General features: G+C 42.6%; 1 protein-coding gene across 45 annotated transcripts in view; it reads right to left on the bottom strand.

Annotated features, from left to right (window-relative positions):
• Window positions 1–2,180: 2,180 nt before the first annotated feature.
• PBRM1 (polybromo 1) overlaps window positions 2,181–26,400 on the bottom strand; it is a 134,869-nt gene continuing 110,649 nt past the window's right edge. For 25 of the 45 annotated variants that reach the window (XM_089306120.1, XM_089306123.1, XM_089306125.1 and 22 more), the window contains 8 exons: window positions 19,959–20,142; window positions 18,254–18,464; window positions 16,662–16,863; window positions 13,180–13,344; window positions 9,655–9,810; window positions 6,641–6,711; window positions 6,317–6,533; window positions 2,769–5,030 (listed from right to left, as the gene is read on the bottom strand). In XM_089306120.1, coding sequence (XP_089162246.1) covers window positions 4,858–5,030; window positions 6,317–6,533; window positions 6,641–6,711; window positions 9,655–9,810; window positions 13,180–13,344; window positions 16,662–16,863; window positions 18,254–18,464; window positions 19,959–20,142 — 1,379 coding nt within the window. In that variant the 3' untranslated portion in view covers window positions 2,769–4,857. Of the gene's footprint in view, window positions 5,031–6,316; window positions 6,534–6,640; window positions 6,712–9,654; window positions 9,811–10,665; window positions 12,436–13,179; window positions 13,345–16,661; window positions 16,864–18,253; window positions 18,465–19,958; window positions 20,143–26,400 lie in introns of those variants that run through there. The other 20 variants (XM_070050738.2, XM_008260786.5, XM_051851571.3 and 17 more) reach the window with 4 other exon arrangements.

Raw genomic sequence — 26,400 nt, 5'->3', positions numbered from 1 at the left:
TACATGAGCCCGTTTGAGAACTGGCTATCCAGCTCCCTGCTAATGTGCCTGGGAAAGCAACGAAAGACAGCTCAAGTGCTTGGACTCCTGCCACCCACACTGGGAGACCTAGATGGAGTTAAAAGGCTCCTGGTTTCAGCCCAGCCCCGCCCTGGCCACTGCGGTCATTTGGGGAGAGAACCAGCAGATGAAAGATCTCTATTCTTCTACCTTTCAAATAAATAAAATAAATCTTAAACGAAAAGCACTACCTACAGCAAGCTCAGTCACTACTGGGAGACGGTTCTGGAGTGTGAAGCCAAGTGATCAGCACCACCAGGAGGAGGACTGTGGTTCCTGAATTCTCATGCCCAGTGTGTCGAGAGTTCCTGGTGATCCTGACCTTACAGATATGTTAATGATTAGGAGCTGCTTAAGAAATTTAACTTGTCATATGAGTCTCTCAATCAGAGATGGTCACATTCCCTATGTTCTCCCTTGCCCATATTTGCTATTTCTAGAGAATATTTCACACACATACATTTTACAAAGATTAACAAAAAGTGTTCATAAAACCATTAGCCAACTTCTGCATCTGCTCAGCTCCATGGCTCCATGGCTCTTCTCCAGGGAGAGTCACTGGCCTGAATTTTGTGTCTTCCTTCACTGGAGTTTTTCTCTCCACTTCCACTCCCTACTCTTTTTTCTTCTTTCCCTTGGAGTGCTGATTCACTGAAGGACAACACACTTTTTAAAGTGACTTCAAGGCAGGTAGACTAGGGGAGCAACTACTGTATTCAATGGAAGAAATGTTCTCATAGCACATTATGCTATGAAAGATGCTGTAAGAACTTACCTTTGTTAAGGTGCAAGCATTTAACTTTCCCTCCAAAAATTCTTTAGCTCTTTTACTAGGCATGTGATGCCACCGCACTTACCAGATACTAGAACTGTTTAAGGGAACAGTTAATGGGAAGAACCACAATGCTCTTATATACTGATTATAGAATGCCAATGGCTCCTAGTATGAACATGGTAAAAAATTTTAACATATTTCAAAAACTACAGCACTTATTCTAGAATGATGGAAAACCTAATCAGCATTTATTGTTAGCAACCTAAGGCCTTTCTGGTGCTAGGGAAAGAACATGGGTTTCAGACTGTCCCCTTATCTGAACTGACAGGCAAAGTAACTCAGGCACAAACTAAATAATAAATGAAGGTTATTTTTGTCCACCTGCCAGTTCAATTTTGGAAGTCTTGCCTAAATCCCTGATGTTACAACTTAATCACACTCATCTTTCTTTTTATGTACGTTTGCATTTTTCACACTGAATTACGTATCTTTAAAAATATATATACTCCTGCATCACTGTGTTCAGCAATCTAATCTCCTAAAGCAGTACCAGTGCTTAGTCTTTACACACGTATTAACCTTGGAATTTCTTGCCACATTAACACACAATACACAAGTCATTAACACCACAAAACACCCCAAACGGGAAAGAAACATTAATTTGCTCAGCTCTGAACTTTCACTTGGCTGATGCAGCATTATTCCACACTAAAAAGGAATAGAGTACTATTCAGCAGCACTTAGCATTCAGCCGGGATGTTTACAGGTCAGTGGTTGTTCAGAATATGCTCCAGCACAGATGGCAGTAAAGGCCTTAACTCAGGACAGAACCACAGGGATTTGCAAAGTGATATTAGAGGAAAACAGTTGGTTGATTTTACCAACACTTTCCATGGAAAGCATTTTCTATTAAAAGCACTACCGTTTAAGAACTTATAGACACAGCAAGTACACACCTGGGCTACATGTCTCTTCTGGACACAGAAAGCTAACTATCTGAAGTAGCTTATTCTGCTTTATGATAGAGGACATTCCTCATCTTCAGTTTTAACTTCAACCCACACTGCTGCCCAAGCTGCGGACAAGTGAGAATTCCTTGACAGCCAGCCCAAGAGGCGTGCCATGGGGCACTTCCAAGTGCAGTCTACCTTGACCTTCCGTGCAACTCCGCCTGAGCCCTGAACCAGAGGTCTGGACACTTTCACCTCCACCTGAGTAGCTTTCTTCCCTTGGGCTGGCAGCCATATCCCTGTCAGCATGAAATCAGGGCTTGTGAGAGTTAAATCTGCTGGAAACTAACATCTGACACAGTTTTAACAGAACAACCAAACCTGGTTAATCCAAATCACTTTGCAAACTCCATTTTTATTTGGATTAAAAAGCTTTAGATGAACAAACATATGATACATACATGTTATAAGACTAATTACCATTTAAACCTCAGATGATGATGATACAGAAATTAGAATAAACCAAGTTTTAATCAGGTCTGAAAACCTTCAAGCTGAAAAGTCATCAACACCAATTTGGGGATTTTACACAAATAAGTGTCCCCCCGCCCCCACTTCAGTTCTTCCTCATAGGAAGGGAAGGGTGGGTGAAAAAAACAAAACCAATTAAAGGCCTTTTAAATCTGTTGGCTGACAAAACAGACTATTTTAAACCTATAGGTTTTCCCGCATATAAACAAAATTCTCCACAGGAACTTACATTCTGAAAACATTTAGGCCATTATACTTTCTAAGCCACATTACTACAGTGCCTAAAACTCATGAAAAAAAGGATGTATAGTTTACTTGTACTTTCTTAAGTCAGAACATTTTTTTTCTTTTTTATAGAAGATGGCTGATCTCAAATCTTATATCCTAAATGTTAACTGATATTCTTCAGGTTAGTATATAGAAACACATGATTCTAAAATAAATACGTAGGGTTTTTTTTTTTTTTTTTAAACATTTATTTAGGGCCTGCCTACTAGTGCCCTGGGCCGGCTCTGCACTGCCTTATGGAATCCCCTAGCTGGACCCATGGTTCCCATGCACCTTGAGACACTAGCAAGGAGCCCGGAGTGCTCTGGTTTCTAATGCCCCATGTGGCCCACAGTGAAGAGTTTGTAGAGGCTCCCCAAAGAAGTCTCATCCAGACCTTAAAAAGGGAAATAAATGAATGAAATAAATAAATAATTTAACCAAAATTAGATTTCAGGTTCTTTGGTGTAATTCAAGGAAATAATGTCTAGAAATAAAAGAATCTTAGTCCATGATGATTCAATGGCCCAAATAACCAGGAACTGAAGATTTCTTTATCTGATTCAGATTAACAATAAGGTACTGACATAACTACTGCAATATATTTTTAAAAATTCAAAATTGTTTAAAATACGTGACGCAAACTGAAATCCAGTGGTTGACTAAAGGCAATTAAGCTACAAGGGTCGCTTGTATCTGAAGTATCATCTAGATACAAGAGACTTTTTCCATCTTACACTCTTTTGCCCTCATGATTTGGTAAGTATGGTAATTACACATCTGGGTATTGATTCATAGCAGTTTAAAAGGAAAAAAAGTATCATTTGAGAGTCACCCTCTCAACTGAGAAACAGCAGTGGAAGCTCCACCACCATGGCAAACACTGCGTCACAATAAAGCAGGTTTCAAAAACATACCACCAAGTTACATAATTCCATGTTCCTCGCTGCCTCCAGTCTGAGCATCAGACACTGCCTCCAAATGTTTACTCTAGGGCCATATAAGAAAGACAAGGTCACCAAACCCAAGTGTTTGGGATCTGTTATGGTATTTTTAGCGATCATTTTCTTAAACTATGATTCCCTTGTCTGTAATTCAAAAGCAGAAGCGAAACTTAAAAAAATTTTAGAAAGCATTAAACTCTGGTTGTGAATCAGAACCCTGAAACTTACAAGAAAAAAAGGCCACATCTCATAACGAGGGAATAAAACATAAAACATAGCTGCATATGCAGGCAATCTACATTTTCATGATTATCCTTTTGGTACACTTCAGATCCAATAATACACTCCCTTCCCTAGATCAGGTTAGGTGTTACGTTTAAATCACCTCCATGCACACCTCAATGCTTTCTTGCAGATCAGTGTTTTTCAATGTAACAAATTTAAAATTTAAAATCATCTAACATGTATAGGCATAAACTGTAAATTCATTATAAACAGATCAAAAGTACCCTTAAACTTACCTGCCAGGCTATATATAATTCAGGGTGTGCACATGTTCCGCAAAAATCACTGATAGCAGCGATGTCTACCTCAGCACAAGAAAAAGTACTCTTCTAGCTGCACTAGCTGCACAAGGACTCAGAGCAGAGACACCAGCTCTCTGCAGTGAGCCTCAGAGATACGGCGCCAATGTGCTGTCCGTCAACACCTGTAATCTAAATAACAATCTTCAAAGAAAGCACTTCGCATCACCTGTAAGAAACTGCTTTTGTGGAAAGTGGCTTAAGATATTCAGGCACATGAAACAGACATTGAAGTACACTCCCCTCTCTAAGATGTAAACTAGGACCAACTTCACATTTCGTTGTCAACTTAAACTAATCTGTAAACTCTTGTGTTTTTTTTTTTTCATTTTGTTTGTTTATAAAAAAGAAAAAGAAAACACCCTCCCACCCACCCCCCCCCCCCAAAAAAAAACACACAACAAAAATCCCAAGCCAAGACAAAAACCTTTCATGGTTTCAGTTCCATGGCAACAAGTAAAAAGATAAAACTCCCAGTCTACATGTACAACCAATTATGAAACTGGTTTTAAACGAAGGAAACATATGCAAAAAAATCTTTGTGTATTTGATAAAGTCAACTTAATATAACAAAAACCAAATTGAAATAGCTTATTAAAAGTGTCCGTATATAAAAATGGCCTTGTGATGTACAGTAAAATGCAATAAAAATTATCCTCCTTTGTTCCTTCCCCCACCCCCAGTAACTAAAATGGCTACTGTTCCACAACTCTGTATGCTTCTATAAAAGAAACGTAATGATGTGATTAAACGTTTTCTAGGTTGTATGCTTGGCGAATGTTGAGGGTGTCTCGGAGCATTAAATCCCGAAGGCGCCAGAGGGCATCCGCCATGGTGGTGTGGGCCCCTTTACTTTTCAGCCAGTGAGAGGGCAGGCGACTCTCCTGCTCTTTTGACAAATGGACATCACGTCTTCGAGCTAAAATTCAAGTGCAGAGAAACAGAAGTTGGAATGTTAAGGTGATAAAACATCCTTAGTTCCAAGGTCTGACAGATTTGCAAAAACAAAAAACACTTAGTATTGAAATATTATTAATTTTAACTACAGAATATTTCCAAGTAAATTTCTTGTATCATTTTACTAGGCTCTAAAAGATCCAATCATTATTTTATTATAGGCGCCCCTAGTATTTACTAATTACTTTGATGCTAACAAAAATGCCTAAAAAGGTACACATGTGAACAAAAGGAAAACATAACTGCTACTCTTTTTCTTTTTTAATGAAGAAAATAATTTTATTTATTTGAAAAGCAGAGGGCAAGAGAGACAGGAAGACAAAGAAAGGAAGATACAGAATCTTCTATCCAGTGGTTCACTCCACAAAAGCCTGCAACAGTTGGAACTCAACCAGGCTAAAGTCAGGAGCTGAGAACTCAACCCAGTTCTTCCTCATTAGTGGCAGAAACTCAATTACTCTAGCCATCACCAATGTCTTTCAGGGTCTGCATTGGGAGGAAGCTGGAATTAGGAAGTGGGAATCAGAGTTTGAAGCCAGGTACTCCAACATGGGACGTAAGCATCCTAAATTGCCTTCTTAATTTCTAGGCCAAATGACTGCCTCTGAATAATTTTTAATTTACCCAAATAGATTTACACTAATGCCCAACTGCCTGAAAAATATTCAGATTCTGCCGGCGCCGCGGCTCACTAGGCTAATCCTCCACCTTGCGGTGCCGGCACACCGGGTTCTAGTCCCAGTCGGGGCGCCGGATTCTGTCCCGGTTGCCCCTCTTCCAGGCCGGCTCTCTGCTATGGCCCGGGAGTGCAGTGGAGGGTGGCCCAAGTGCTTGGGCCCTGCACCGCATGGGAGACCAGGAGAAGCACCTGGCTCCCGGCTTCAGATCAGCGTGGTGCACCGGCCACAGTGCGCCAGCTGCAGCGGCCATTGGAGGGTGAACCAACGGCAAAGGAAGACCTTTCTCTCTCACTGTTCACTCTGCCTGTCCAAAAAAAAAAAAAAAAAAAAAAAAAGAAAGAAAGAAAAAGAAAAAGATTCTATTTGCAAAGTGATGTCTGTGACAAAACTAAGCTTGAAATTTGGCCACAAAACCCCTATTTCAGTGTGTGATGTCAATAGGCAAAGAAGCTCCAAACTAAGACATAATTTATTTTACTTGTGTAAGAAAGAGAGACGCTTACTGTAGAAGATGCCAATAGCAGTGAGGAGGCTTTGAGAACGCAGGTTTATTTGGAAGGACTCTTACCTGCCAGGGTCTGGTCCCACTTGCTAATGCTGTTGGACTCAGCACTGAGTCCTTCAATGTATTTCAGGTAGGCCTCTGAGTGGAGCAGTCGTTGGGTCTTTGGTGGGGGAGCCACAAACATGGGTGTTGTTGGCTGCTGTATGACAGGGGGGCCAGCTGGATGTGGGCCGGGATATGGAGGTGGTGCTTGCTGCCCAGGAGGTCCCAAAACTCCCACCTGAAAGAGCACAGGACCACATGGTGAAGCAAAAAGATACTGGGCACATGTTCTAAGAAGGAAGATGACTAGAATTCTAATGCAGAAAATCAAAATGGGAGGCTCACCTGTTGTCCATAAGGACTTCCACCTGGAGCTGGAGTCCCTACCATAGGGGCCACTCCTTGGTTCATGACACCTATAATGCAGAAGGCAATGCACAATTAGAGGCTCTGGGTTGAGATGACTGAAAAACTACTGTCTGATAAGAAATGATGACATTCATAATGCCACCCTATGTACCTCTGCTCTTGAGTGTTTGTGGACAGGAACCCTAAGCACCCCAAACAGGATTCAAATAGAAAACTTACGTTCTTTTGTTTCTAGGTACTTAAGGCACAATGCTAGTGTAACTTGTTAGATGCACATCCACTGCTTATGGCTTAGAAAGGATTTGAACTCTGCACAAAACCCTAGTACTTCCCTAGGTGAGCATTAGTCAGAATATACCTCTATTATTGAGGTATTTTTCTTCTGACAATAGATTGTCCTATAAATAGGGCCTGTGTTTAATTTCAGCAGGAATGGCACTGAAAATCAGGCTTAGCAGTAAGCAATATGCTAGGATACTAGGGACACAAAGGAAAAGGCTATGGAAACAGTGAATTAAATTTGTGGAGTCTGGAGGTGTAGCCTTGCTGTCTGTTCATAGGCCAGCAACCAGCACCTGGCTCTAACCGGAGTTACTAGTGTTGGCAGAGAGAAGATGCTTCCATCTGATAGAGAATCACTCTGAAAAGAGATCATGTGGAAGTGGGGTAGCCTTGCTGCTAAAACGACAAAGGAACAAAGACTTAATGCGCCATTATATTTGTACTGTCTCTGGGAACAATCAGGTAGACTTCCCTTAGTGAACGCTCATGAACAGTTGTCATCTCACAGGCACTTGTTGATAATAATGAAATGTCCTAAATTTAGTGTCTGAGGCTATTTTTATCTCAAGGCTCTCCATTTGTGATTCTGATAAAACACAAACAGGCAAGGAGCCCAGTTTATTAAAAACTAACACACAAAGCACAACCAAAGCTTAATAAGTCCCGCTGGCTGCGCAGGATTCAGAGAAGCTACCTCCAGCGTCTATAGTTCCCCTGGATTAAAAATGCTGGTATTTTGATCAGCCAAAAGTAGTCTATTATTCTAGGGTCACAACTGCTAAATGCCACTTCCAAGAAGTATTAGGCATTCTTTTATTTGTTAGAGGAAAAACAAACTAAGAAACAAGCTTCTACTTTAAAAGCAAGGATTTTTATATTCCAACACTCTAAGTGTACCTGGATCACCACAGTAGGATCCTGGTGATTATTTGTGAATGCATGGTTCATCTGGTAAGCTGCCCCACTCCATTCTAGACACTCATCCAATTTGGACTCCCCAACACAATGGAACTCCCTAGACTGCCTCTGTCACTGCTCTGCAGGGCAGCACACACAAATCCACAGAGTTCTGCTCCCCCTGTTCATCTGTGTCGTGCCAGGGGCACCAGGGAGGATGTGAGCTGAGTCACGAGAGGAGCTCCCAGCGCCTTCTGCTCTTCAAAGTCTGACTAGACATGTATGTGTGTAGACAGTAAGAGGGGTTCTTCCTTGTCTCCTTGACTGTGGCCAGCTGTGTTGTGTTGTACTTCCTTCAAACTCAACTTAGAACCTAACAAGGGCACAAAGGAACATAGCCTGTGCCCCAACACCCGCTAAAAGACAGGTGCTACCTGGAGGGTATCTGCCTTGGACGTGGCTTCCGCTGAGCGCTACATGACCCTAGAAGGTGTTATTTCTAACCTGTTCTTAAAGGCTCAGCGAGACACCTGGGCCATGGTGAGAGGGCACAGAATGAGGGCCAGGTCTGCCTGTCACATGGGAATACCTAATTTATATCTGACCTCTGCTACAACAGGAGCCACACACAGGCCACCATTTTATAGCGAAGTACCCACTCTCACAAACACTTCTTCCTCTGGAAACATCTGGAAAAAGACACTTTGGTGGAGTCACGGATATTCTCTAAGAACATTCACACAGACAGTAACTGGAGGCTGAGGCTAAGCCATCAGGTTTGTTTTCCTTGTACACTGCTGGGTCACCCCTTGGGAGCGTCATTTGGAAACCTGCAAAAACCTTACAATCAGTAGGTCCAGTGCTAATATTAGCAAATCTAATGAGTTCCCAGCCACCTTTAACCTGGGACAGGCCCTTTTAGCTGATAATTTAGGTAATGGATAAAATGTTATTCTATTCATCTTAGGTCACACTCCCTCCAACAAGATTTTAACTAAGAGTTTGTTCTTTTGCAGACAATGGCAATTAATGCAGGAACTTGTGATTTTAAGTTTTCTTTAACATAACATTCCAACTTGTTAATTCATTATAAAGTGAGACTGAATGTGGTTATTTCTGGACTCCATTTATGTATTTCTATGTGCAAGAACTTCTGAACTTCTGATGACACACAGCCAAGAGTCTCCAGCAAACAGGGTAGGCCAAGCTGTTCTTTGAAAGGGTACGTTGTGCTTCCTAGGGGACTCGTACCTCCTGTGGTTCCTAAGCCACACTGGGCAAAGGACTTCTGAAGAGTTACACAATAGTGACTCTAAATGCCCCTGGGAGGGCTGCTTGAGGAGGAGTGGACAGACCAGGGGCCTTAGACAGAAGACTCTGTGAGGTGAGAATTACACCAGAGGAAGAAACGCACTCGGGAACAGAGTGCTTTTATATGTGACTCTGAACTAAGAATCTGGGAGACTTCATTCACTGATAAAGGGGCACAACCTTCTAGGCTGCCTAGGTTTTTTGAGCACATGTCATACTGCTTGAGTGATGACAGAGTATGTCTCCTGCCCTTCAGTCAGCTCAGTCTAGCCTCTGTTAAGTGTCCTGTGCTACTGCCAGGCAGCCAGGTGCACAAGGACATAGGTGCTGGACTTGTCTGTTCAACACACAGGACAAGCCCTGCTGCTGACATCTCTTGGATTTTCAGTGAGAGAAGGCTTGGTCACAATGGGCAGCAGGTGCCACCTGGAACAACTGGCTGAGGGAGGAAAAAGAAGGTGAAGATGAGATTAATGAGTGAATGAGGATGAAGTTCTTACCCGGTGGTGGGATGCCTGGGAGGCCAGGCACACCTGGCGGAAGATGGTGGGGTGGAGGCCCCCCAGGGTGAAGTGGCTGCATGCTGCCCATGCTAACAAGGCCATCAACTGAGCCCTGCAAAGGTGGAAGGCCTGGCGGATAGCCACCCATCATGCCTTGAAGGACACAACAAATTTCAGACATGCATCATTAACATGCAATATGAGCTAAGTAATAACAACCCTCCCACATGCACTATACCAATGAATAAAGCACCCTTAGTACTGCATGATAGAACGGCAATTAGTGCAATTATTTTGTTGCAATAATGAACAAAATAAAACATTACAAATATGAACCCAACATTTCTGGATGAATTAGTACTTAGTACATTATTATTTGTAGTTATTTTCCCTGGGATAAATATGCTGCATGTTTTCAGTTAAATAATGATAAAGAGGAGTTCTAGTAATAGCCTTCCCAAGGCCAGAATTATTCAAGCTGTTCAACCAGAGTGACCAGTTCTGCTGACTGCAATTCTAACTGAACATTACACAACCATCATTCCATCTGCCCACACTCATATGCCTGTCGTGGATACACATGAGGGGGAGCTGGAATGAAGGACATGAGCACTCAGTCCTGATCACAAAGCATGTTTCTCCAGCTCGGGGCAGCGGTGCTTCAGGACTTCTCCATCTCCTCCTCCTCCCTTCCAGCCCAGCTCTGCTGTGAGAATGGATGGTGCTCAGGCTTGAGCTCTGGAAAAGCTTCCAAGAGCCATTCCAATGAATAATGTTTCATTTCTGGATCTCAAAACATGATACAATAAAGATAAAACCTAGACCCTCCCAAGCCAACCAAAGCTAAGGTCTCTTCAGGTATCTACACACAGACCTTAAGGAGGAAGGGCTGGAGAATCAGGCTCTGCTGACTTGAGAATAGGCCAACTGTCCTCACTGTCTCCAAGCTCACAAGTGTCCTCACACAAACCTTCAGTTAACAGGGAGCATTTTAATGGAGATACAGAATTTCTGTGAACAGAGGCTTTTATTCTTTTATTTTCAAAGTGCACCTTCACATAACAAAGATTGCTGGCTAGGGAAGAGGTCTAGCAAAGACTTATCTTTGGCCAAAGGAGTAAAAACAATAAAATCATTTTAAAATGTCAAGAACTCACCCACCAAAAGACTTTTAAAATCACATGGCATTTTTTTAAAAACAAGAACAACAACATGACTTTTCTGGGATTTGCAATGATCATGATGAACAAGAACACAAAACTCCCCCTGCAATGCAATCACCTTTGGTCACAGCTTCTTTAAAAGGGATGATTAAAGGGCTGGTGCCAAACCTCATTTCTATCAAACACTCTTTGATAGAAAGGGACTCTGGGAAACAGTGGAAAACTCCAGGTTCTGCTGAGGGTTTCACTCTTTGACTTTCCCTGAAGAACTATTTGAAAAATATTTATAAATGTTTAATATTTATAAATGTTTAAATTCTGCGATTGACTCATCCTGCTTCCTTAGTCATGAGCTGACTGTAAAGCTTACAATTATACAAACCAATAAAACAAATTTTAAATTGTAATAGCTCTACACATGAAATAGCATTATGAGTTTCATTTAAAAAATGACAGTTCAGATAACAAAATCTGCTTTTGAACAGACACCATCACCTTGAACATGAGGAGATCCAAAGCTACCAAACTGTCTTTTAACCACACCACAAGATAGAGCACTCAGGGATAAGTAGGTGAGAAATTTAAGAACATTAGGAGGCTTTGCTTTCAATTACAAAAGCCCATCTGAACGCAGCCTGTACAGGCTGTGGTTGTAGAAATAAATTATCAAGCACTGAAAGACATGGCACTTGTCTTCATTAAACTGTACTTTGGCATTTATTATCCCAGTCACATGTGTTCAAATGAGCTTCAATGCTTGTAAGCAAAGCTGGTCTCAAACAGCAACAAGGTTAAGACTCAGGCCCTAAGCAACCTTATAGTAAGCCCATGAAAAATCATTCTCTGAGCTGCACAGTTCCCACTCAAGACCACAGACTGGCTACTGTCAAGAATGCTTGCCCTTCACTCCCATGGCCCGGAAGCCTGGGCCGCATACCCTTAAGAGCGGAGCAGGGCTTTCCAGAGGGCCCACCCTCCTCACCCATACAGCTCTATGATTTATTCCCCAACAGGGAGCTAAAATGCTGCAGCTGCTGTTTTTCTGTTTTTAGCTGTTTGTATTCATTTTGTTAATGTGTCCCTGAGTTTTGTAGTCAAGGGCACAATGCCACAATATCACACATCAAATACAACAAAAGAGGCTGAATATCAATGAGGGAATTCTAACTTTCAACATCCCCCGTGTTCAAGGCCTGATTTCTAAAAACCTCCAGAACCCCATTAACCAAAATGGGCCATGGAATAGAGCAGGCGATTATGAGATTTGTTAGATCAACATCAGTTACACTGAAAGTACTGAAAGCCACGATTCAGATGTGCTTTGGCGAGTGCAACTGCTGAGTTCAGCGACAGTGCATTTGAGAACTTGCCATCACAAAAGTTAGGAGCGACAATGGAAAAGTTATGCTACTCTTCCTGAAAAAGCAAAAACAAAACAAAATAGCAAAAACAAAAACAGCATCTCAACAAGCCTGCCTTCAATAACACTGTCTTGGACTCCCTGCAAAAGAGGTCAAACTGCTTGCTTCAGAAGAAACAGGTGGCTTGAACAGATCTCAGCAGGCTTGGAGAGATCACAAAGGAGGGGCCTGAGAGGCGGTCTGCAGGCTTCTCACTGGAGACAGACATGTCAAACAAGGACATTCAATTCAAGAATAGTCAAATTTGCTGCAGCTTCCAGAACCAGAGGCAACACACACAAGCAAACCACATTCATCAGTTTCTTTTTTGTTTTCTCTTGCTTAAAATATGTGACTGGGATACTAACAGAAAATGCAGTTTAATGTAATTTAATAGAAAAGCATTACAGAGTGGGCACAATGAATTGAATAAGGACTTCGTATTTTCTTTAGCAGTCATGCACATTGGTGACCAAGAAAGGATTTACAATTCATTGTCAAAAATCCTTTTAAATGGTCAGTGTTTTAAGGATGGCTGCAGCAGAACAAGGCAAACTGAATACTGGATGAAACGGGAAAATCAACACCACCTAAAGGCTGGCTTCGTGTTTTCTCTTGGGAGTTCTTCTAGACCAGAATTCAGGGTCTGTTTCTATCTTGTGCTTTATTTAGTGCTCCATCAAGAGCAGTCTGGGGTAGAGAACATCACCAGACCATGCCTACAGCCTGGCAAGAGTTGCTCCCTACCAGTTCCCAAGGTTAGGCCCAGGGCCCATTTCTGGGGCAGAGGGGAGGCATTGCCTATATGGGAAAGGCAATACAGGACAACATGATGATTTCAAACTTTGAATCTGTCATGAGAAAAGGCTATATAGACTGTGGCCTACTCCTCATTGGAGAAAAAAAAAATGAAGGAATTTCTTAAAGTGGAAAAAAATGGTCTTAGCTCCTGTTTTTACCTGCAACAGGTGTCAACTGCTGATTGAGCATCCCCATTGGTGTTGGTGGTGGCACCACCCCCATGAGAGCCCCCACAGGGGTGCCTGCTCGGGGAGGAGCACTCGGCTGCTGTTGCTGTGCTGCTCGCTCTCTCTCCTGCTGCTCAGCAACTTTAGCTGCCCGCTCTGTAAAGGCATTTCAGATTTTCAATTCTGTTTTTAACCCAGGAATTCAAAATACCATCCATTGCATTCAACAGGACTAGTAAAAACACAGGCAACAGTTCTGTCTCAATGGGAAAAACAGTAGATGACTAGTCTCCAACACGGGAGGAGTTGGGCTGCTTTCACTTGGTAACCTAGAATCCAGCTTTCCTATCCCATCTTGAGAACTGGTCTGCAAAGATTTCAAGAATGTTAAGACTGCAACACACATTCAGAAAGCACAGGTTTTATTTAAACATGTCACCAGCGTAACCAATGAGGTTAATCTCATGAGGCACCCTGAAGATGAGAAGCACTACCATTATTCTAGTATTAATAGCATTACAGATTATTTATAATTTCAACATGAAGCAATTCCATGGCCCATTATAATTTTTGGCACAATTGTTACTTACTATATTTTCCTGATTCCTTGTACCCAATTTTCCTAAGATTTGAGGACTCTTTATCATTAGTGTCATACAGACTTTAGCAGCTGAAGAAAATTAACTCTGTAAGGGAAAAGTAACGTATTGCCTCCTATACAAAGGTTTAAGGAAAGTAAACAGCTAATTTCTACACTCCCACGGAGCAAAGAGGTCATGCTTAATAAACCCTCAGGGGAAAAATGCATGATACTCCAGGCTACAATCATCAGAAGCAGGGAATACATATCTGTTTCTCTATAAATGTGATATACATATGTAGCAATGGGCAAGGTACTGAAAGAACTAGATTTTCTGAAGCAGAGCAGCTCAGTACTGACCATAAATCCTCCTCAATCAGTGAAAGTTCCAGAATCCACTTCTACGTCATCCAAAATGCAAGAGGAGCATTTGTCTGTGGCAGTTCTGTGTGATGGAGCACACCCTGCTATCCTCCTCATTCCCGTGAGCTACTCTGCACGCACCTCCAGAGCCAAGCACCCCAACAATCACATGCCTAGTCTTTCTGGGAGCTAGCAAACTGTCCCTACTGGAGAACTCTTGAAGTGCCGTATATATTCCCAAAGCTCCCACCACACAGGCTTTTTTCTGAGTTACCATTCATAATTAGGAAATCCTCCCCGCTCTTCACATGGGCAAACGGAGGGTGGGAGACCGGTAATGATTTGTCCAAAGATACAGAGAGAACTCAGCAATCTATGACTCTGACTCCTGATATCACACCCCAACTGCCACACATTAACCCTCCAACATGGTGTTCAAAGGGCTACGGCTAATCTGAGGAGGGGTCAAATAGCTCAACATCACCTTGCCTAAAAGAGAATCAAGAAGCTACAGCCCTAGTCCTCCTTTAGTGCAACAGTGTGGGGAAAGCGGAGTGAGTCAAAGGCCCCGTCGCTGTGACAGAGTCGCCTACATGGACTGCACTCACTACCACTGTCCCAGCTTATAGACTCTGTACACTCAATACAATTGAGTATGAGGAACAAAGGCCATTAGAACAACTACTTCCTCAGTTAGCAGGAAAAAAAAAAAGCCAAGAAACAAAAAGACTCTAAACCCCCACATTAAATTTTAGTATTTTCATTACAAATGATACAATAGAATGAGAGAGCAAAAAAATGAAGCTGAAAAAAAGAAAAATTTAGGGCTGTGGATGGAATACTGGACTGGCTACCTGTTGGCTCTGAGACAAACCCAACTGGGCTGTCTCAGAAAACAAAATTATTAAAACAAAGCCAGTCAAACTTCAAATTCTGTGTTTTAAATTCAATGGGTAAGAACACCAAAAGTTCAGTTTTTGTGTCTCATTCTCACTGGGTTCTCAAGGAATTTCACACTCTCCTTTGAATCTCTCATCTCTTCCTCTCATCAGCTCTGCTCCAATGTTTTTACCTTTCCATCACTTCAGATGGATCTCTCTTGTTCACACCCTAATTTACCTGTCACACAGTACTGGCTTTTTGGGCCAGGGAACAGGTTTTACACCCCTGTTAGCTTCATTTCTAACCAGGTATACTTGGTTTTAGCTTGCACTAAGGTCAGAAATATCAAAGCTCCCCTAAGATAGTTCTATAGGAACTCAAAGAATGTTGCACAAGGTATCATTTTTTTTATTATACTAATAGACATTACATGAATACCTGGTCAAATTTCAGAAAATGACAGATAACCAAAGAGGTGTTTTGTTTTTTTTTTTTTTTTTTTTTTTTTAAAAAACTACAGCTCCTTAAGCCTTTAACATGGTAATATGTGCAGTGACTTTCCAAGAAACAGCTTGGAATGCTTCCCAGACTGGTCTTGCCACAGGATATTTTTCTGCTGAGCAGCCTTCAGGAGGATTAGGGTACAGCAGAAGATCTCTGTGGAAGACTGTCAGGTAATTTTGTAATCATCAATTAATTGTAACAAATGAAAGGAATTTTCAAAAAAGGGTTTTCTTGGAGACTTCATAAACTTTAATAAAGGGGGAAACTTTAATAATTGATGTTTGCTGAAAATAATGGATTTGGACCTAGCTGAGGTAAGTAATAACTGACCACCACAGAGGATGGCTCTGAACTGGAAAATGAACCAACACATAAACCTCCAAGGGAAAAATACAGTTCCAAGAGCAATAGTCCTGCCTAAACTAATGTTTACTATTCATTTATTAAAGGCATAATCGATATTTTAAAAAGAACAGAAAACTAAAAAGACAAAAATCTCTTTGAAGTATCTGTCCCTAATGGTAAGAATCATCAAGTCCTTGAATGATAGCTCATGGACCAAAGTACTTTAATTATAAAGTAAAAGGAAAATAAAGGCAGTTGAGCTTTATCAAACAGATCCCAGCTGCCTTAAAAATAGCCATAGTAAGACACAGCACAGGCCAGGACTGGCCTAAAGGAACCAAGTACTACAGCCAAGCTTCAGTCTACAGTTTAAACACAGGGCTTATCAAGAGCCATAACAGAAGACTGCTGATTTTAAAGGGCCCCTTTCTGATGAATATATTAACCAAAATTATAATTAACGTCATTATATAATCATTCTCCAGCTCAATATATGTGTGTTTAAAGGGCTCAATGGAAGAAGAAACTCATGCAATTTTTAATAGCCAAGTATTCCTGTTTGAGAACTCTTGTGGGAGAACACCACCAGCCTCAGGGGTCAAGTCAAGGGCAGCGCTCTGCTCAGTCAGTCAGGGCTGGCATCTAGACTGCTGGCTAGGTACCATCTGGAGAATTCCCCAACACAAAGTTCATGTGCAAGTGGTAAGCACAAGAAAGTAAAACCTGTCTATGCACGTGCATTCCTATACACACATCCTTGCTTAGAAAGCTGAGATAGTTGTGCATTGTCTCTATTTACCTTCATATTCTGCTTTCTTGGCCGTCTCAAGGTTTCTCCATTCTGTCCCCACCAGTCGGCTGAGCTCCCCAAAAGAGTAGTCTGGATGCTGGGCCTTAATCACAGCTCTCATTTCACTGCTGAACAGGATGTAGCCACTCATGTTGATTTTTCGCTTGGAGCCTTCTTTCTTGGCACTGCCTTTGGCAGACTTTGGAGTAGACTGTAAGACAGAAAGCTTTTATAGTGCATCAGAACACTGCATTAAGTTAATCGCTCAGTTTCTGGAAACCAGGAACATAGGATTCAACAGTTACTGTTTTACAGACATGTTCAGTTTACAGCTGGTCATTTTCTTGGTCAAAGTATATCTCTTCTTTGCCTCCTACCATATAAGACATCCATGAAAATTTCACTGAATTCCATGACTGTAATCTATAATGGTGACCTCATAATTAATTCTTGAGAAAATTCTAAACAACAACAAATACAAACAGGGATCACCTTAACCCTGGTTGAGGTCCTAAAGAAAGAGACATTAAAAAGATATAGGTGCCGGCGGCCATGGCTCAACACGCTAATCCTCCACCTAGCAGCGCTGGCACACCGGGTTCTAGTCCCGGTTGCCCCTCTTCCAGGCCAGCTCTCTGCTATGGCCCGGGAGTGCAGTGGAGGATGGCCCAAGTACTTGGGCCCTGCACCCATGGGAGACCAGGAGAAGCACCTGGCTCCTGCCTTTGGATTCGCGCGGTGCGCCGGCTGCAGCACACCAGCCGCGGAGGCCATTGGAGGGTGAACCAACGGCAAAGGAAGACCTTTCTCTCTGTCTGTCTCTCTCTCACTGTCCACTCTGCCTGTAAAAAAAAAAAAAAAAAAAAAAAGAGCCGGCGCCGCGGCTCACTAGGCTAATCCTCCGCCTAGCGGCGCCGGCACACCGGGTTCTAGTCCCGGTCAGGGCGCCGGATTCTGTCCCGGTTGCCCCTCTTCCAGGCCAGCTCTCTGCTGTGGCCAGGGAGTGCAGTGGAGGATGGCCCAGGTGCTTGGGCCCTGCACCCCATGGGAGACCAGGAAAAGCACCTGGCTCCTGGCTCCTGCCATCGGATCAGCGCGGTGCGCCGGCCGCAGCGCGCCGGCCGCGGCGGCCATTGGAGGGTGAACCAACGGCAAAGGAAGACCTTTCTCTCTGTCTCTCTCTCTCACTGTCCACTCTGCCTGTCAAAAAAAAAAAAAAAAGATATAGGTGATAAAAGTTAGAGTACTAGGTTATTGCCATTCCTTATTGCTTTTCTAATGTAAAGTAGGGAGTCTTTTAACTGAACTTGCCATTAAACCAAATATGAAATTTTAAAGATACATATTTTAAATGATTAACAGCATTAATATGATAAACAATGGATTATTATTGGCTTAGTAATATGATAGATTTAATTTCAATCAACAAAAAATAAATAAATCAACAAAGGCACTGAGAAAGGAGAAAAATTCCGTTCTTTCCTGCAGTATTCTAAGTGGAAGCCCACCTATGGAGAAGCTAGATGTTTCCTTACTTTGGTTTGAGTCTGCTGCAAACCAAAGCTGGGAATAAGACCAGTACAGGAACTTGTCACCTTCACCTGTGGGGGAGTGTAGGGCATGAGGTCCAGCTCACTGGCCAGGGGGGTCTGGAGCTGAGGTAGAGAAGGAGGCTCGATGACCTCACTATCTTCTTCCCCCATCTCTTCAATGTCATCATCTCCACCTTCTAACTCTGCAAATTTAGCTTCTAGCAACTGGATCTTCTTTTCCAATAAAGGTGAGGGCTCCTTCTGAGGAACGATTGGTTTTCTGAAAAAAATAACATAAAAAATTAAAATCACCTAACACCACTCCAGGACTGGTCAGAAACCAGTGTTCTACCTTAATATCTAGAAATAGATTCCTGCTATCTGCAACATACACTCTAAGGGCAGTAAGGGAGTTTAAATAAATATATATTAAGGAAGTCACCTCTACTTAGAGATGCTTGATTTATTTATTTTTAAAAGATTTACTTTTTGGGACTCCCACATGGGTACAGGGGCCCAATCACTTGGGCCATCTTCTACTGCTTTCCTAGGACATAGCAGAGAGCTGGATCGCTGGATCCAAAGAAGAGCAGTCAAGACTCGAACTGGTGTCCATATGGGATGCTGGCATCACAGGTGGAGGATGAGGCCACTACATCACAGCGCCAGCCCCCAAATATTTACTTTTTATTTATTTCAAAGGCAGAATTTCAGAGAGAGAGGGAAAGACACACATACGAGAGAGAGAGAGAGAGAGAGAGAGAGGGAGAGAGAGATTATCTTTCATCTGTTGGTTTCTGCCCTAAACAGTCACAAGGGCCAGGGCTACCTGGGTACCTGGAGCTTCTTCTGGGTCTCCTACATGGGTGCAGGAGCGCAAGCACTTAGATCATATTTCACTGCTTTCCTAGGCCCACTAGCAAGGATCTGGATTGGAAGTGAAGTAGCCAGAACACGAACTGGTGGTCACATGGGATGCCAGCAATGCAAAAGGTGGCTTAATCCACTATGCCACAATGCCTGCCCTGAGACACTTGTTTTTAAACAATTCTCCCACGGGCTGGTGCTGTAGTGTAGTAGATTAACTTCCACCTGCAGTGCCAGCATCCCATATGGGCACCGGTTCCAGTCTTGGCTGCTCCTCCTCTGATCCAGCTCTCTGCTTATAGCCTGGGAAAGCAGTGGAAGATGGCCCAAAAGTGGAAGTGGAAGATGCTTGGGCCCCTGTACCTTTGTGGGAGACCAGGAAGAAGCTCCTGGCTCCTGGCTTCAGATTGGCTCAGCTCTGGCCATGGTGGCCATTTGAAAAGTGAACCAGTGGATGGAAAACCTTTCTCTCTGTCTTTCCCTCTGTTACTAAAACAAACAAACAAACAAACAAACAAACAAACAAAAAACAACAAAACTTCCTGAACACCCAGAAAAGCAGAGTTCAAAATCAGATCTAGTTGCCTACATATGGGCAAAGAGCTTTCATAATTTGTGGAACTGAGCAATGTCCTAACAGGAAGGATATGAATGAGAACCAAGTAGTTCTGTTTCCACTCTACAACACAGACTGAAGTCTGAGTCAAGGGCACTATAAGAGCAGTTACCACGTCTCAGCAGATGATGAGGATTTTTCTTTTACCTTTATCTAATTAATATTAATTATCTAATTAATTATCTAATTAATATTTTCTCTTTGAAATTCTCTAGTTTAAAAACTCATTAAAACACAGGGCTACACACTATTTTGTTTTTAGCTGAAGTGCTTTAGTTACTCAGGCTTTACCTGAAGTAGTAAATTTCATCATCTACCACTTTAGCAGAAAGTGAAAACCTCTTCAATCCCTTGAATTTTTTCATTTGCTTGTCACTCTCATTGTAGCGGCTCTCACACAGCAAAACGTCATTTTCTGATATTTCAGTTGGCCTGCAGGAGAGGAAGTCCTTGAATGACAACACAGCACACTTTCCTGAAACAGCAAAAAGTTGGAGAGAAATTGAGAGAGTAAATTGTGGTCCTAATTCACAGCTGTTTAAAAATTTTATTATTTTTTAATTTAATACAATCACATAGTTCAAAATGCAACGGTAAGGTCAAGGGGAAAAAAGGCAAGCAACTTGGGCTAGGACTAGCCATGACTCCCTGAGAGCAAAGGAGGGCAGCCCCACAGTAAATACCACTTCCGCTTGGGGCTTTTGTAACACGCAGTGTTCTGTTCCTTATCACTTTTGATGACGAACTTTTTTTTTTTTTTAAACCAAGTTACTTAAATGGTAAGATAGCCTGTTTACTGTTTGAATGTTGTGATATATTTCCTAGTTGTCTGGTTTTAAAGAAAATAAGCAAGGTTTAATTTTCCCCCTTAAAAATATAAAAAATTACATATTGTCATTAGGATAGACCATATAGACCAATGGAACAGCACTGAAACTCTAGAGGGGCTGGTGCTGTGGCACAGCAAGTAAAGCCGCTTTCTGTGGCACTGGCATCCCATATGGGCACTGGTTTGAGACTCAGCTGCTCTACTTCCGATACTGCTCTTTCATCTGCTATGGCCTGGGAGAGCAGTGGAGTATGGCTCAGGTCCTTGGGCCCCAGCACCCATGTGGGAGACTTGGAGGAAGCTCCTGGCTTGGGATCAGTTCAGCTCTGGCCATTGTGGCTGTGTGGGGAGTGAACCAGTGGATGGAAGACCCTTCTTGCTCTCCCTCTCTGCTTCTGCCTCTTTGTAATTCTGCCTTTAAATAAATAAATCTTTAAAAATAAAAAAGAAAGTCTAGAGATAAACTCATACAATTGAACTTTTATGGACAATTGATTTGTGAAAAGGGTGACAAGACAATTCAGTGGGGGTCAAGGATGGTTTTTTAAAATACAGGGATGACTGGATTTCCAAATGCAAAAGAAAGAACTTGGAATCCTATCTCATAACCATCTATAAAAATTAGCTGAAGGGTAAGTATTTGCTGCAGGGTTGAGCTGCTGCTTGAGATACCTGCCTTCTGTATCAGAGTGCTGTGTTTGAGCCCCGAGCTCTGCTCTTCATTCCAGCTTCCTGCCAATGTGCACCCTGGGAGGCAGCAGGTGATAGCTCAAGTACTTGGGTCCTGCCACTCACGTGGGAGACCCAGACTGAGTTCCTGGCTCCTGTTTTCTGCCTTGCTCAGCCCTAGCTGTTGCAGCATCTGGTGAGTAAAGCAGCAAATGGGAGATCTCTCTCTTTCAAGAACATAAATAGAGTAAAAACAAGGAAATTTTTTTTTTTTTAAAGACTGATTTACGTATTTGAAAGGCAGAGCTAGAGAGAGAGAGAGAGAGAGAGAGAGAGGAGAGAGGAGAGAAGAGAGAGGAGAGAGAGAGAGAGAGATCTTCTACCTATTAGTTCAGTGGAACTCCAGGAGTCTGGAACTCCATTTGAGTCTCCCTTGTGGATGCCAGGAGCCCAAGTACTCAGGCCATCTGCTGCTTTCTCAGGCACATTAGCAGGGAGCTAATCAGCAGTGGAGCAGCCAGCACTCAAACTGCCACTTACATGGGACACTGGCTCAACACATTGTGCTACAAAGTTAGCTCCAAGAGAATTATTTCATTAATTAATTAATTTTTAGATTTATTTATTCGAAAGACAAAGTTACAGACAGGGATAGGCAGAGGTGGAGAGACAGAGAGAGAGGCCTTTCATCTGCTGGTTCACTCCCCAGATGGCTGCAACAGCTGGAGTTGGGCTGATCCGAAGCCACGAGCCAGGAGCTTCTTCCGGGTCTCCCACGTGGGTGCAAGGGCCCAAGGACGTGGGCCATCTTCTACTGCTTTCCCAGGTCATAGCAGAGAGCTGGATCAGAAGTGGAGCAGCCGGGTCTCGAACCGGCACCCATATGGGATGCCAGTGCTTCAGGCCAGGGCATTAACCCTCTGTGCCACAGCGCCGGCCCCTGCAATAGTTTCTCAGATAAACAAAAAGCACAAGCAGCCATAGAAAATAAACTAGACTTCAACAAAATTAAAAACTTTTGTGCTCCAAAGGATGCTACCCTCAGCAGGCCAGACAGGATGGAGAATTGTAAATGAGGTCTTTTGATGGTTTTTGTCCCTGCCTGGTAACAATGCCAATCTGATCAAGTTTTTTTTTTCCCCTTTGAAATTATACTTAAAGTCAACTGCCATGTCCCCTTTGGGTTTTCCTCTTGGAAGTCCCACTCCATGCCGCTCCGGCTGAAGGTCCATGATTCTAAAAAATACCTTAAAATCTAAAAACGAAACAAAACAAAACAAAAAAGATACTACCAAGAATGTAAAACGAGAGTTGGGTATTTGCCATAGGATTTAAGATACTGCTTGGGAAGCCTGCATCCCATATTGAAGGCCTGGGTTTGAGGTGCAGCTCTGCTTCCAGTTCCAGCTTCCTGCTAATGTACACCCTGGAAAGCAGCAAGTGATGGCTCAAGTACCTGGGTTCCTTCCACTCATGTGGGAGACCCAGACTGAATTTTGGGCTCCTGGTTTCAGTTCTGCCCCAGCCTCATTTGCTATGGACATTTGGGGAATGAATCGGTGGATAGAAGATCTGCTCTATAAACTGAACTAAACTAGTGAAAAGACAACACATAAAGGGAAAATATTTACAAATCTAACATCTATTAAGAGTACAGATCCAGGAGATGCAAGGAACCCGTTCAACTTAGTAACAGGACAAATATTCTCATTAAAAACTGGGCAAAGGATCTGAAGAGATATTTTTCCAAACCCAATAAACACATGAAACTATGCTTAGCATCATGAATTATTAGGGAGAAGCAAATCAAAACCACAGAGATACAACTTTTTATCTAGGATAACTATTAGAAAAAAAGAAACCAGGAAATCAAAAGTGTTGGCAACTATGTGGGGGAATCAGAACACTTGTATGTTGCTGGAGGGACAGTAAAATAGTGTACTTGTTGTAAAAAGAAAACAGTCTAGCAGGTCCTCAGAGTGACCATGAGATATATATACAAAACAACTGAAAGCAGAGGCTCAAATACCTGTATGCCAATAATCACAGCATCACTATTCACAAGAGCCAAGAATTAGAATCACCCAGAATGTTTATCAACAGATAAACAAAATGTGATAAATACAACGAAATGTTATCTAGTCTTAAAAAGAAATACGGGGGCCGGTGCTGTGGCGCAGCAGATTAACACCCTGGCCTGAAGTGCCGGCATCCCATATGGGCGCCAGTTCTAGTCCCAGCCGCTCCTCTTCCAATCCGGCTCTCTGCTATGGCCTGGGAAAGCAGTAGAAGATGGCCCAATTGGGCCCCTGCACCCACGTGGGACACCTGGAAGAAACTCTTGGCTCCTGGCTTCGGATCGGCGCAGCTCCAACTGTTGTAGACAATTGAGGAGTGAACCAGTGGATGGAAGAGCTCTCTCTCTCTGCCTCTCCTCTCTCTGTGTAACTCTGACTTTAACATAAATAAATAAATCTTAAAAAAAAAATACAAAAACATGGATGAAGCTTAAAACATGCTAGGTGGGGCCGGCACTGTGGCATAGCGGGTAAAGCTGCTGTCTGAAGTACCGGCATCCCATGTAGGTGCCACTTTAAGTCCTGGATGCTCTATTTCTGATCCAGCTCTCTGCTATGGCATGGGAAAGCAGAAGAAGATGGCTCAGGTCCTTGGGTCCCTGCACCTGTGTGGAAGACCTGGAAGAAGCCCCTGGCTCCTGGCTTCAGATTGGCACAGCTCTGGCAGTTGTGGCCAATTGGGGAGTCAATCAGTGGCTAGAAGACTTCTGTCTCTCTCTGCCTCTCCTCTCTCTGTGTAACTCTTTCAAATAAATCTTTTAAAAAAATGCCAGCTGAAATAAACCAGATACAAAAGGGCAAATATTATGATTTCATTTATATGCATTACCTAGAATGGGCAAAATTCATAAAGCCAGAAAGTAAGTTTCTATTTGGGATGATGAAAAATTTTTAGAATGGATAGTGGTAATGGTTGCATAATATTATCAACAGATTAATACCACTGAACTGTATACTTAAAAATGGTTTTTAATGGTTGATTTTATATGTATTTTATTACAACAAAAAACTCCTACAAATGGTAACATTATTTATACCATTTTGTATGTAAATTTTTTAAAGATTTATTTATTTATTTGAAAGTCAGATTACACAGAAAGAGAAGGAGAGGCACAGAGAGAGAGAGAGAGAGAGAGAGAGAGCGAGAGCGAGAGAGAAAGAGGTCTTCCATCCACTGGTTCACTCCTCAATTGGCCACAATAGTTGGAGCTGCGCCAATCTGAAGCCACGAGCCAGGGAGCTTCTTCCAGGTCCTCCACATGGGTGCAGGGGCCCAAGAACTTGGGCCATCTTCTACTGCTTTCCCAGGTCATAGCATGGAGCTGGATTGGAAGTGGAGCAGCTGGGACTTAAACTGGCACCCATATGGAATGCTGGCGCTGCAGGTGGTGGCTTTTACCCTCTATGCCACAGTGCAGGCCCCTTGATAGGTTAAAAAACAAAAAAGAAAAAGAAAGGTACCTGTGTAGTTTAAATTTGCATTTTTCTAATGGCTGAGGTTGGGCATATTTTCATTTGTTTAAAAACCATTAGGGGCCAGCTCTGTGGCTTAATGGGTAAAGCCACTGCCTGCAATGCTGCAATCCCGTATGGGCGCCAGCTCGAGTCCTGGCTGTTCCACTTCTGATCCGGCTCTCTGCTATGGCCTGGGAAAGCAGTGGAGGATGGCCCAAGACTTGGGACCCTGCACCTACGTATGATGATCCAGAAGAAGCTCCAGGCTCCTGGTTTTGGATTGGCGCAGCTCCTGCCATTGAGGCCAATTGGGGGGTGAACCAGCGGATGGAAGACCTCTCTCTCTGCCTCTCCTTCTGTGTAACTGTTTCAAATAAATAAAATAAATATTAAAAAAAAAAAAAAAAGGGGCCGGTGCTGTGGCACAACGGGTTAAAGCCCCAGCCTGCAATGCCGGCATATGGGCGCCAGGTTTGCATCTCGGCTACTCCTCTTCTGGTCCTCTCTCTCTTCTGCTATGGCCTGGGAAAGCAGCAGAAGATGGCCTAAGTCTTTGGGCCCCTGCACCCATGTGGGAGCTAAATGTTTAAGGTTTGCTCCAACATATAAAGAAAATTCAATTGCAAAGACTTAGAGTTTTTTACTTTTTTTGGTTTCAGGCAGTTAAATAGATCTCTGCCAAATCACTAGTTGACCACTAAAGCTAACAAAAACAGAGCTTTCAGTGACCATATACAATAAAGAATACAATATTCAAAAATCAACTCAGAAAAGCTATTTAACAAACAACTACAAACCATAACAAACAGAAACAAAAAAGCTTGAGAGGTTGGGAAAATGTGATTTCCCATTATCATATTACAGTTTTCTAAATGTCTAGTTTTCAACAAAAAATTATGAGGCACACAAAGAAACAAGAAAGCAAGGCTCCTTCACTGTAAAAGATGAAGGAGAATACATTTGACTTCGCCAGATAAACAGGGGAGAATGTCACTAGCAGACCTGTCCTACAAGAAATGCTAAAGGAAGTCCATGCTGAAATGAAAAGACATTAGACAATACTTTGATGCTATACAAAGAAATTTAAAAAAAAAATCAATAGATGTAACCATAAAGGTAAATATAAAAAGTTATATTTCGTTTATAACTCTACTTTTTTTCTACGTGATTTTCAAGACCAATTTAAAAAAACTGTATGAACAGGCACATAAATGTGACAAAACCACTACAGAAAGGGAAGGATGGAGCCAAGTTCCTGCGTGAAGCTAAGCTGATATTAATTCAAACTAAATGGTCATAAATCTCAGACATGATTTGTGGTTCCCCACTAAGAAAATAACTAAATAAAAAAATAAATAAAAAATAAAAAAAAGAAAGAAAGATATAATTGTTTGCCAGCGCCGCGGCTCAATAGGCTAATCCTCCACCTAGTGGCACCAGCACACCAGGTTCTAGTCCCGGTCAGGGTGCCAGATTCTGTCCTGGTTGCCCCTCTTCCAGGCCAGCTCTCTGCTGTGGCCAGGGAGTGCAGTGAAGGATGGCCCAAGTGCTTGGGCCCTGCACCTGCATGGGAGACCAGGAGAAGCACCTGGCTCCTGGCTTCAGATCAGCGCGCCAGCTGCACCGGCCATTGGAGGGTGAACCAACAGCAAAGAAAGACCTTTCTGTCTGTCTGTCTCTCTCACTGTCCACTCTGCCTGTC

This window comes from Oryctolagus cuniculus, chromosome 10, assembly GCF_051225735.1.
Source record: "Oryctolagus cuniculus isolate XC-2025 breed Fujian yellow rabbit chromosome 10, ASM5122573v1, whole genome shotgun sequence".
Classification (NCBI taxonomy): Eukaryota; Metazoa; Chordata; class Mammalia; order Lagomorpha; family Leporidae; genus Oryctolagus; species Oryctolagus cuniculus.
Note: the sequence above shows the minus strand (reverse complement) of the source record. Positions and strands in the feature narration are given on the sequence as shown.